General features: G+C 46.4%; 1 protein-coding gene across 10 annotated transcripts in view; it reads right to left on the reverse strand.

Moving 5' to 3' along the window:
- ZNF536 (zinc finger protein 536) overlaps positions 1-11,677 on the reverse strand; it is a 485,174-nt gene that overhangs the window by 157,848 nt on the left and 315,649 nt on the right. For all 10 annotated transcript variants that reach the window (XM_017499880.2, XM_017499878.2, XM_037728303.1 and 7 more), the window contains one exon: positions 1,622-3,187. In XM_017499880.2, coding sequence (XP_017355369.1) covers positions 1,622-3,187 — 1,566 coding nt within the window. The remainder of the gene's footprint in view (positions 1-1,621; positions 3,188-11,677) is intronic.

Here is an 11,677-nt window from a genome sequence, read left to right on the forward strand (position 1 = left end):
AAAAAAAAAAAAAAAGCGGAGGGGTGGAATTTGGACTGACATAAAATCCTTTTTTCCCTTCTTTTAAATATTGTTTTTAACAGCTTCAAAAGTAATGAATTGTATGCGGCTAAAAATAGATCTGGGGGTAGTGGTTAATGGGGCCTTGTGAATCATTCGGCATAAGGAACTGTCAATATTTTTTGAGCTGCCAGAAATTGATTTAGTGATTTTTGGCAATTCAAAAAAATATTTCTGACCACTTGATTCAGTTCCTAGTGAATTAGGGAGGAAGAAGAATAAAAGAAATATATCAATCTAAAATACGAACCTAGAGTCTAGCTTCCTGAATCCTGCTCTATGCTTAAAGGAACAGCAGGATGTTGAGGTTCAAATAGATTCCCTTCCATTTTTCCCCTTCGTTCCCTTCTCTTCCCTCCCTTTCCTCTCTCCTTTCCTTCCTCCCTTTCTTCCCTTTCCTCCCTTCTTCCCCTTCCCTTCTTCTTTCCCTCCCTCCTTCCTTCCTTACCTCCTTCTTTCCTTCCTTCCTCTGCCACCCTGCCTGCCTTCGTTCCTTCTTCCCTGCCTCTCTGCCTTCCTGCCTTTCTCCCACAGGTGAAATAAAATCACAGAAATCCATTCGTAAATTACAGATGGAAAGGTATCATGGTCATTTGTTTCTAGTGAGGATATTTGAGGCTGGTTTCAAAGGGAAGAATACATTGAGCCTCCCTTAAGAGAAAGGCTTTTAAATATGAATATCTGGGTGCCAAGAGAATGACTTTGATTCCCCCTGCCCACCCCAACATTCATTTGATCCAAATCTAGTCCTTAAATTTACGGTTATGTTCTAAAGTCTGGAATTCCTTTGGGGTGCCCATATGCTTTAAGGAGATAAAGAAGTACCAATTTGCTACAGGATCAGACGAGCATGAATCCAAGACGCATAGGGTCACATCACTACTGCTCAGGGACTTCACAATGTACATGTCTTGTTAGAACAACACACGGACAGGTGAACAGACAGACAGACAGAAGGCAAGCGCAGAAGGCCAGAGTCACAGTCACTGCCATTTGGTTTGTCTACAAATGAGTCACAAACACCCAGAAACCATCCCCCTCTTTGAAGAGAGGGTCGCTTTACTTCTATACTGTGGTTAGTGTGATATGATTTTAGTATCCTCTAAGTCGATAAAAGAAAAGTTTAAGAAAGCAGATTTGGCTTAGCAAAGCAGTAAGGAATTGTCTTTGGGCATCTTTTGCATAAATTGAAAATACTGAAGAATTTGCAAGTTACCATGTCTCTTTTAGTTTTAGTTTTGTAAGTTGTTTTCTGCCCCCTTCAAGTTATCGATGGAAAAGAGGAGTGGTTCACATGGTGAGACACTACCCTCTTTTCCATGCCTTCTGTACAGGCATTTTAGAACATCATAATGCAAATTGGAACACACAAGGATGAGTTCTAAAACTCAATAAAATTGGCTTTTATGATTGTCTACATTGCAGATATAGCACTGAGGGTTTTTCCTAATATTTCATTCAAAATTTGCTCATTAATAAGTCTACCCTTTTTTTTTTAAATGCATAATTCAGCACTGATGTTTTGGGAAATGAAGTATAGGAAGAGGATTCTAAAACTTACCACACAAGTCTGGCCTCTTGATACATCCAGAATTTGCTGTGCTACTTGCAAGTCCGTTAAAGGCTGCTAAGCCATCAGAGCTGTAGGCCCTGAGGACCGACAGCATGTTCATCGGCTTGTCCAGGCCCTGGGGCCCCCGCTCCGGCTTCGGCAGGCCCGCCGAGGGGTCCTGGGCTTGGAGAAGACCCTGGCTGTGCCACTGCTTCTCCGGCGCTTGGGGTAAAGGTGAGACCAGTCCCTGGACGGGCTGGGGGGCACCCGTGGGCTGCAGGCTGTCCCCGCCATCACTGCTGCTGTCTTTGCTGAGGGCAGACAGTGGCTTGGTCATCATTTCTGGTTCGGTTTCAACATCCTCTTCATCGTTGTTCTCTCCCTTGGAGGAGTCCATGTCCTCTGAGGAGGCGATGTCGGAGAGGTCATCAGTCGTGTTCTTACTCGTGGTTTCGGGGATCAGGATGGGGGCATCCTCTTCAGAGAGGGCCTTTCCATCGGGCTCCTTGTTGGGGCACGAACTGGAGGCCCCCGAGCCGACCATGCCTGGGTAAACACCAAACTGCTTGTAGAATTCTGATGGGAAGTTACAAAATGCAGGGTCCACATGGCCAGTCCATGTGCCACTCTTCTGCTCCCCCAGAGTCTCCTTGACCTGACCTTGGGCCATCTTCTCAGAGTCTAGAGAGCCGATCATATTGGAGAGGCCCAAGTCTTTGTTTGATTGTACCGAGGGCAGCAGGGCCATCTTACTCGCCTCCCGGGCCTGGTCTTTGCAGTTGACTGTGACCCCGATGGCGTTATCTTTGCGTTTCGCTTTGCCCAGGTGGTTGGCCTGGAGATGAAGGGCCATGAGCTCCATGGAGGATGTCGTAAAAGCACAGAACAAGCAGCCGTGCCACGCGATGCTGTCCTGCACGGTCACCGAGGAGCCCGGGAGAGAGGCGGCATCTGGCCTCACCGACAAGTCCAGGGGCTCGTACTGAGATTTTTCAGACTTCCTCTGGGAGGACTTGCCGCTGGGCTTCTCCTCGCCACCATCCGCTCCGTGGACTTTCATGGAAGGGGTGTCGGCCAGCGCTTTGTCTTTCACGTCCTTCTCCTTCTTCAAGGAGCCGAGGACAAAGCTGTCCATGAACGCTTGCAAGGACCCTTGGAAATTTACACCGTTGCTCACGATGCTTTGATAGGCTCTTCCGATCTCAGAGAAATGCGTGCTTTTGGAAGGAAGGTCAGCGCCTTTCAGAGCATCTGAGGGGACCTCCGAAGACATGCTGGTGGCCTGCCCCGAGTGATCTCCGGACGAGAACACCCCTGATGTCCACTGCTGAGATGCAGGGCCACCTCTGAAGTCGATGCCAGGGAGACCCTTGAAGGCCCCCCTCAAGATGTCTGGCCTGATGAACAGAGAAGCTTTGCTTGACATCTCGTCCTTGTGGTCTTGATTTGGGGGCTGCCCAGAGAGTGGCCCAGCTCCATTCTGACGCTCCCGATGGTGTCGCTCTAAGTGGTATTTTAAGGACGCTGACTGTGTGCCGGCATAGTCACAGTGCGGACACTTGTAGGGTTTCTCACCTGCAAGATTTTGAAATAAGAAAAAAAAAAAAAAAAAAAAAAAAAAAAAAAAAAAAAAAAGAGGCGTTTATCTCATTTTGGTGTTCTGAACGAGGCTGGAAGGATCAACATTTGTTCTTTGAAACAAAGCAGCTCCAACTAATAATTAGAGAACAACTGTTTTTTAATAGAAGAATAATTCGTACTCTTAAGCTTTTTAAATGATTTTGTACCATTTGGGACTATTCAGGAATGACATACTATCTACACACAATTAGCTATCTTTTTCTTTATCTAACATGTGAAAACGGCTGTAGATTTAAAAGCTATGATTATGAAAATTAAGCATAATAATTTCAGCCACAGTGATCATTAAAAGTAGAAGTTTAAAAAGAGAAAGTATGTAACAAATGGGTGGTTGCAATATTTTGTGTATACAATAGCTCTAAAATTTGTTTAAATTATACACATGGAAACCATTTTTAAACCTAAAAATTTTATGGCACTGTTACGCAAGACTGAAATGAATGATTTAAGTCTTGCTCTGCAGTAAATCATGGATATAATTAGCAAATGGCATACTGCACAAGTAATTTATCATTATTTGGAGGGCACCATTCCAGACGGGCTCAGATATCTGCAGACCTACTGCACTGTTTCTAAATAAAGAACTATAAATACAGATTCTATAAAATATTAATACCATTACAGTGCATTATGATTGCAGCATGTAAAGACATATAGTTAAGATAAAAAGCAGTCAATAAAACTTAAAAGAAAATGAGTAATAAAAAGGCACAAAATATATTTAGTTTCTGTATTTGAAATTAACATTATCTACTGGTCTTTGTAGTGCCTTAAATTTGTACTAATGGCAAACCTAACGCTCCGGTAGTAAAATGTGTAATTTACCTATAATAAGCGCTTTCTAGAGAATAAAAATAGCTTTAAAGAGTGTTTTAAAACATATAAGATAATTTTCTTGAATTAAATATTTATTTAAATTCAACACCCCCACTTCTATTGTTCTTTCCACGATGGAAAAAGATACCAGAACAGACAACTTACATTTGCTGGCATTGTGGGATAGAGAAGGGGAAGGAGGTGAACGATTGCAGATTTAAATATCTTCCAAGAATTTGTTAGTAATCCCGGGGTCTTTTCTAGACTTTGCAATCAAATGGCTCTCTAGAAGGAATGGGGACTGACAGTTCCTGCTCTCTCATTCACAATGGCACCCTGTCAATATCCACAATTATTTCTCCCAGGAACCTCAACTATTCCCCTCCCCTTCCTCTGTTCTATCAAAAAATAGACTGATCTGAAAAGTAACGGCAAATCATCGGTGAATAGCGTCTTCTGAAGACATTTCACTGCATCTTGTCTCAGCATATGCCATAAGTACCAATCCTCCAGGCACAGGGCATTTGGGGGCGTGGACTCTGTGAACAAGAGGACCACCAGTCTGGTTCTGAGCAGAAGAAGCCACATCATCTCCAGATCGCATGCCAGACCCAGGGAGACACCTTGCCCGCCTTATCAGAATGAGGGTGCCAGATGCTACAAGCAGCTGAGATCTCTTCTGGACACCTTTTCAGAGCTGACCCTCAGGTCTAGGAAGGGAACCCAGCAAGGAATCTGTTTCTCTAAACATAAAGATCACAGTCACCTCTAGCTAGACCAATGACATGGATCTAGGAGGAAGGCTGTATCCCCTTTGGGGCAGAGGTACAAAAAACTTCAGGCACTATTTTTCCACCTATTGGAGTCAGTCCCGGGTTAGACTCAGTCTCATTGAGCTACTGCTATTTGGACAGCCCATCGAAGACGAGGCTGGAATAGGGCATTTCTAGGCAGCAGGATATCACAGCTGATTCAGCTAACCTGGAGTCCAGCGGCCAGGTGTGACAGAGGCAGTCCCTGAAACTTAGAGGGGTTGTGATGGGGCCCACAGCAGGCGAGCCTGCCTAGAAACTCAGGATCCTGGCCCACAGGTGAGAGCAAACCCTGCGGGAGGGCCCAGCGATGAAAGCCTAGAGGTGAGGCCCGCAGGTGCCGAGTAGGACTCAGGCTGCGTTTTAGAAATGCACCTGGAAATGATTAAGTTCATCTGGAAGGCAAAGGGGCCGTAAAGAAAGCATGGGCATTCATTAGTAGGAGTTTAAGAGGAGGAACGTGGACTTTCCTCTCCAGGCCCGGGGATGTAGAGCTCTGCCTTTCTGGGTCTGGACTGTGGGGATGCACAGAGGATGTGCATGTATATTTCCAACAGATACATGTTGTTTGAAATGCACGTGAGAGCAATAGTACTCAAACTGTACTGTGCATTAGAACCACCAGGGGAGTTTGGAAAGACACCAGTTCTGGCCCTAAGGCACAGCAGTTCTGATTCCCTGGGTCTGGGGTGGGGGCAGAAGTTGGCCTTTTAAGCGTCCCTGATGATTCTCACACAGGGAACGTCAAGTCAACTCCTTGAAAAAACAACCTGGAATTGCCTTGGGGACTTGACAAAGTGCTGATACCTGGTCCCACCTCCCCACATTCCGAGTTGATTGGCCAAAGACGCGAACTTGGTTTCAGGATCTTTCGGGACTTTCCCAGGTGGCCCTCTGTGGATCCTGAGTGGAGAAACATTGTAGGCAGCCTTCCTGGGAAGTGCCTTTGAAGTGGGAACCACGAATGGTTTAGCAGGGAAGACGGTCTAGACCTCAGGCGGTATTTGAGAGTCTGGACTAGGGACTGCACCCATGCTACTCTGGACTCCACTGGACACAGAATCCCAGTCTTGGGACTTTTTCTTCCTCAACCTGTAATAACACACGTTGAAGCACAGGTTCTGTGGGGTCTCGTCCCAATCCTAAGCTCATGTTAGGAGCTAAACTAAGTCTCTTGAATAGAGCCAGAGATACTTGAGCACATATGTGTCACCCGCTCACTCAGAAACCTTCAGATTGATTCACACACATTTTTTGATGGAATAAACCAACAGATGAATGAATAAGCACCTGCAACCTCCTTTCTTGGACCTGGAAATGGACTAAAAAACCAAGAGGCAGGTGCCCTGCTCTCATGGCTTTTGGAGGAGACATATCACATAGTAGGCCAGCAGAGTTCACGCACACACACTCTCACACTCGCACACAGCACGCGGGCGTGCAGGAAGATCGCATCTCTTCAGGCCACCCACTGTTCTTTAAAGTTCAAAATAGGCCTTGGCCCTCACTGCTCCAGAGAATAAAAGCCACAGCTGAGAAACAAGAAAGGCTAATTCTTAACATTGGAGTCCCACAGGCCCAGGCCTGGTGAATTAGGGGCTGCTTCATGAGATTTCAAGGGTTTTCTGACTGCACGTGCTATGCAAGGTTCTAGAAAGCTCTCCACCCATACTTCCTCTGCCTCTGCCCTGGGATGAAAGGGCTACACTGCTCTTTCTGTCCATTTCTCTGTATAGTTCCACCTCCTGCCAGGTCACTAAAGGGCTTGGTTGTGGTGGCTTCTTCCGATCACCCCAACGCCTCAGATAAGTGCTCCAGGTGGATGCCGCTCCAAGGGATAAACCCTTCTCCTTTGGATTTACTTTCACAAAGAAACAAGGTCAGTTTTAATATCCTCGAAATTGCTAAATGATTGGAAGAACCAGCCCTACCCTCTGTCCTGAAGCCCTCGCTCCCCTTTCTGGGCTTCCTATCCAACAAGGGGTGCAGGGAAATGCTTCGGAAAGGAAAGTGAGCCAGGCACACCCAAGGGCTGAGCTGGGAACCTCCTTAGAACCTCATCAGCCCCAGGGCCTTGTGCTCCACTGGAAACATCCCAGCTGTTTCCCAGGCATTATTTCCCCAAAGGACCCATTTCAGAGTGCTCAGGAGGCAAACTTCTCACAGCATTGGCCTAGACGGGGTGGGGTGGTGACCGCAGGGAGAGGCCTATCAGCACATTTCACAGGCTCCGTGGTGTGGTCCACGTCTGCTCTTCCATTTGGCTGTCACAGACAGATGGCTGAGTCTACCTGAGCGGAGGAGAACCGCTTTCCAGCCAAAGCCTCCGCATCTGGTCGCGCTCTTCTGCCCAAGCGCTCTGGGCTGACTCTAGCAAATCCCAGGCCTCTGGGCATGACCAGATGCAATGCAAAGGAGCTGGGCACTGGGACCCAGCCCTGCCCAACCGAGGCTGGACTCTGCCTGAGACTCAGGCCTGCATTGCCTGGGCAGCCCCATGGTACAGGCAGCCCCAGATCATGCCAGCAGCTCTAACTGAATGACTAGCTACTTAGGCCATAAATGCAGCCCATTTACCGAGGGGACCATTCCGGCTGCCCCATGGTTTCCAGGGGGTCATGAGTCCTCTAGTAACCCCCATGATGTTTGGGGGTTGTTGCTTAGTGTTTATCTGTTATATGTGCCACACACTGGCATGCAGGCAGAGCCAGGCAGATCAGATGAGTATGCAAAACAGCTGTTCTCTCCTAGAGCACAGTGTCACTCAACTTTAACCAACTGTGGGCACCAGAACCTTTAATTTTCCAAGAAAAGTCTCGGCCAGGCATGGTGGTTTATGCCTATAACCCCAGCACTTTGGGGGGCCAGGCAGGAAGATCGCTTCAACCCAAGAGTTCAAGACCAGCCTGGGCAATACAGGGAGACCTCGTCTCTACCCAAAAAATTAAAAATTAAGCAGGTGTGGTGGCACACACCTGTGGTCTCAGCTACTTGGGAGGCTGAGGCAAGAGGATCGCTCGAGTCCAGGAGTTGGAGGCTGTAGTGAGCTGTGATTGCATCACTGCACTCCAGCCTGGGTGAGAGTGATACCCTATCTCTAAAAAGAAGAAAAGAAAAAAAAAAGTATCACATCTATGAGATTTCTATGTGCAGTATCTTAATGTTTAAATATGAGTACCGATTTCAAAACTTTTCAAACACTGAGAGGGTTACAGTGCTCTATTTTACAGGTGGGGTCTGGAGCAGGCAAATGTGAAATGTGCAGAACGGGGACCTTTGCCCACTAAAGGAAGCAGCTAAGGACACTGGTAGCCTTCTGTGGGGAAACCTCTCAGTATATTTTAAAGGAGTAAGATGTGGGCCCAAACAATGCATTTCTAGAAAGAAGAGTTTTGCTAGAAAAGGCTTAATGAAATTAAAAAGCTTCCGTTCATCATTCCAATGGATTAATGAAATTATTGGAACCATCGTACAGTAAGTCAGCTTCCCACTGACACACGGCATAAGACATATATTTAGCTTTCGATTATCATTGATAACCTCTCTCATCAGTTTTTAGAAATATATGACCAGGTGGTTTAATCAGTTCACTGTACCTATTTTTACATGGCCATATCTTTTATGATTCTGAGACTCTACTTTGCTCTTGATATGCCAAAGGAACCCTCACTGTTCCGGGGAGTTATTCTGGAGCTATTTAGAGCAAGCTCTCACCAGCACCTCTCCAAAAATAACAGGTGGATTCATATTACTCTCTTTGGAAACCCTTTTAAGATGTGATTCATGCTTCTAATTTTTTTTGTGTTTTTGTTTTTTTTGCTAAATCTCCAAAAGTGTTTCACTTGTAAGTTGAGCAACCGAATATTTTCCTGAATTTGCATCCTCAATTTGTTATTTATTTAGTCCTTCTTCATGTCTTTACTTAGTTAATACCAGGAGAGATAAATATGGTGGTGTCTTTGCAGCAAAGCTTCAGTACATTAATATAAATTGTACGCTAATTCCCCCAAAGCATATATATGTTGTAAACCTGAAGACTTTTCACACAGCTGCTCATTGCTAAACAGTGCCTTGTCCAGAAGGGGACAATCTGTGTCTCTAATTGCTGTCACTGAAGCCCAGATTCATTATGTGACTTTCCCATTAAAATGTGAGCATTAATTTGTATAATGAAATATCACCCACTGCAGTGTTCATTAGCCATGCCCTACTGTATACAGCACATTGTTAGCTACCTAGAAACTGTAGTTAATTTCACTAATGGATATTTCCCTACTTAGTGTTTGGTAGGAAATTTATACTGTAACATTACCTCTTCAACTTTTAAGGAAATTTAAATTCAATCAATTATTTTCAACAAAAGTTTAGGATGTCATTAAGGCAGGAAAAGCAAGGATCGGGAACTGAGGAGGAATAAACCGAGCTTTTAGTTCATCTCGGAAATAGAAAAACAATGGAATTTTAATTCAAAACAAAAAATAAAAGACTTATCTCCTTTTGCAGATTTTTTAAAAAAATTTTTTCATCAGTACTCAGGGAAACAACACACGCTCTCCTTTTGGAAAAGGAAATGAGAAGAACACCCATTTTAACCGATTCATTTTTGAAAATGTATTCAAGGTGTTTTATATTTACTCAGTGTGTGAAAACAGCCTGGTTACCTTACATGGAAGCATCAAAGGTAAGAGAGAAAGACACCAGGCATAAGGTACCTGGATGGGGCCGGCTGGAAGTTTTATTTCCACCCATGTTTATGTACCAGCCGCTGCTCGGGAAGCACTTTGAAGATAAAAGGTGGGTTTCCTCCAGAGCATGAGGTTTGTCAGCTCCGCGATGCTGAAAGTGATTCCACCTCCATTCCACCCCGGGAGGTCAGAAAGGTTCCCCATGCCACAGTGGCCATGCCTCACCACTCCCCTAACCTCACTGTCTAATGGGGAAACTGAGGCACATGGGGCCAAGGAAACTGAGGCACATGGGGCCAAGGTAGCCTGGCCTGGGGCCAGTCTGAGGGAGGGGTCAAAGGAGGAGCTGGGATGCACAGTACTTCCCTTTTAAATTCCCTGGAGGCTGCGCCAACAGCACTTGTGAGTACAAGTCACTTCTTTCCTTCCTGTTGGGTATGGTGTGGATACACACTGTCAAAGAAATGTTGTATTAATTCCCTAAAAACAAGTCAGAAATTCACTCAGAAAAGTAAAAAGTCACAATACAGTGCAGCAGTGGAAAGAATGAGATTCTGAATTAGGTAGATCTGATTATAATCTTTAATCCAGTGCTGGGCAACTCCGGGGAGGGGTAAACTTCATGTGTCTGTTTCTGAGGCTCAGCGCCCTCCCCTGCATGCAACGGGGCAGGGGATGGAGCCTTGGTGACTGACGGGCTTTAGGAATGAAGGAACCAGTCAATGGGCAGTGCCTAATACAGCGCCTGCACACAGGTGTGGACAGAACGTGGGAACCACCATCACTATTATGATGCTGTTACTCCATCCCCATGGGCTGAGTTCCGTGTTCAGCCAGTTGCTGTCATGCTTTGTAGACACAACCTCAGTCACAAGGCAAGATAACACCCAGACCTCCCTCCCTACACCCAACTTGGGTGTGCAGCCCTTTGCGGGCTGCAGGGGACAACTCCCTCCCTTCCACAATCCTCTTTGGTCCTATAGAAAAGGGACAAGAATACAGGTGACATCCCAGCCAGCATCCAGGGGCTGTGTCGTGGAGACAGCACCCAGGAGTTGGGCGGTGCTGGGCGTACCCTTAAGCCCGAGGCTGAGCCCCTCCTGATCACAGCTGAGACCCCCCTGAAAAACCACCACTGACTTCCCATGCGGATCCATTCCCATAAAGAGGTTCCTGATTCGGGGCTGGAACATGCGGCACATCAAAACCAGATTAATAAACAACTCGCATAACTCGAGAGGGGGAAAAAACTAATGAGATTTATTTTTAATTAGTCCCTGAACTTTCATGCCTCCACGTTTTCACAAGTGAGGTTGCTTATTACATTTCTCTACAATGGTCATTCCTTGAGACAACATCTCCATCCTGAAAAACCCACACATGGGGGAGCCACCCAAGGGAACCCAGCCAAGAATCCCGGAGCCACATATGAGGTGTCACCCATGGTGGGGGCCACACACCTCCCAGCCTTTCAGGGACCTGTCAGCCTCTGCCTGCCTCCTGTACACACCAAACAGATATAGCGGACCCTCCAGAGTACCCCCAGGCACCTGGCTTCCCAAGGTAGAGAGCAAGGAAGGGACATGAAGACCAATCCTGAAATGATTTGCCAGCCTCTCGGGAGACTGGGGACATGCGACCTGCCTGTTGCCTGTTACAACTACATGTTTGCTGATGCATCTCTGTGAAGGTAATTCTTGTGTGTCAATGTGATTGGGCCCCAGGGTGCCCAGATATTTGGTTAAGGATTCTTCTGGGTGCGCCTGTGGGGGTGTTTCTGGATGAGATGAACATTTGAATGGGTGGGCTGAGTAAAGCAGGTGGCCCTCCCCAATGTGGACGTGCCTTGTCCGATCCACTGAAGGCATGAATAGAGCAAGAGGCTGCGCGGGGTAAGATGTGCTCGTTCTGCCTGGCTGTCTGTCAGCTGGGACACTGGACTCCTGCATTCGGGCTCAGACTCGGACTGGAACTTACACTATCAGCTCTCCTGGGTCACCAACTACAGATTTTTGGATCTTAGGACTTCTCAGCTTCCATAATCACTTGAGCCAGTTTCTTATAAATCTCGCGTGTGTGTGTGTGTGTGTGTGTGTGTGTGTGTGTGTGTG

Source organism: Cebus imitator, unplaced genomic scaffold (assembly GCF_001604975.1).
Source record: "Cebus imitator isolate Cc_AM_T3 unplaced genomic scaffold, Cebus_imitator-1.0 Scaffold261, whole genome shotgun sequence".
Classification (NCBI taxonomy): Eukaryota; Metazoa; Chordata; class Mammalia; order Primates; family Cebidae; genus Cebus; species Cebus imitator.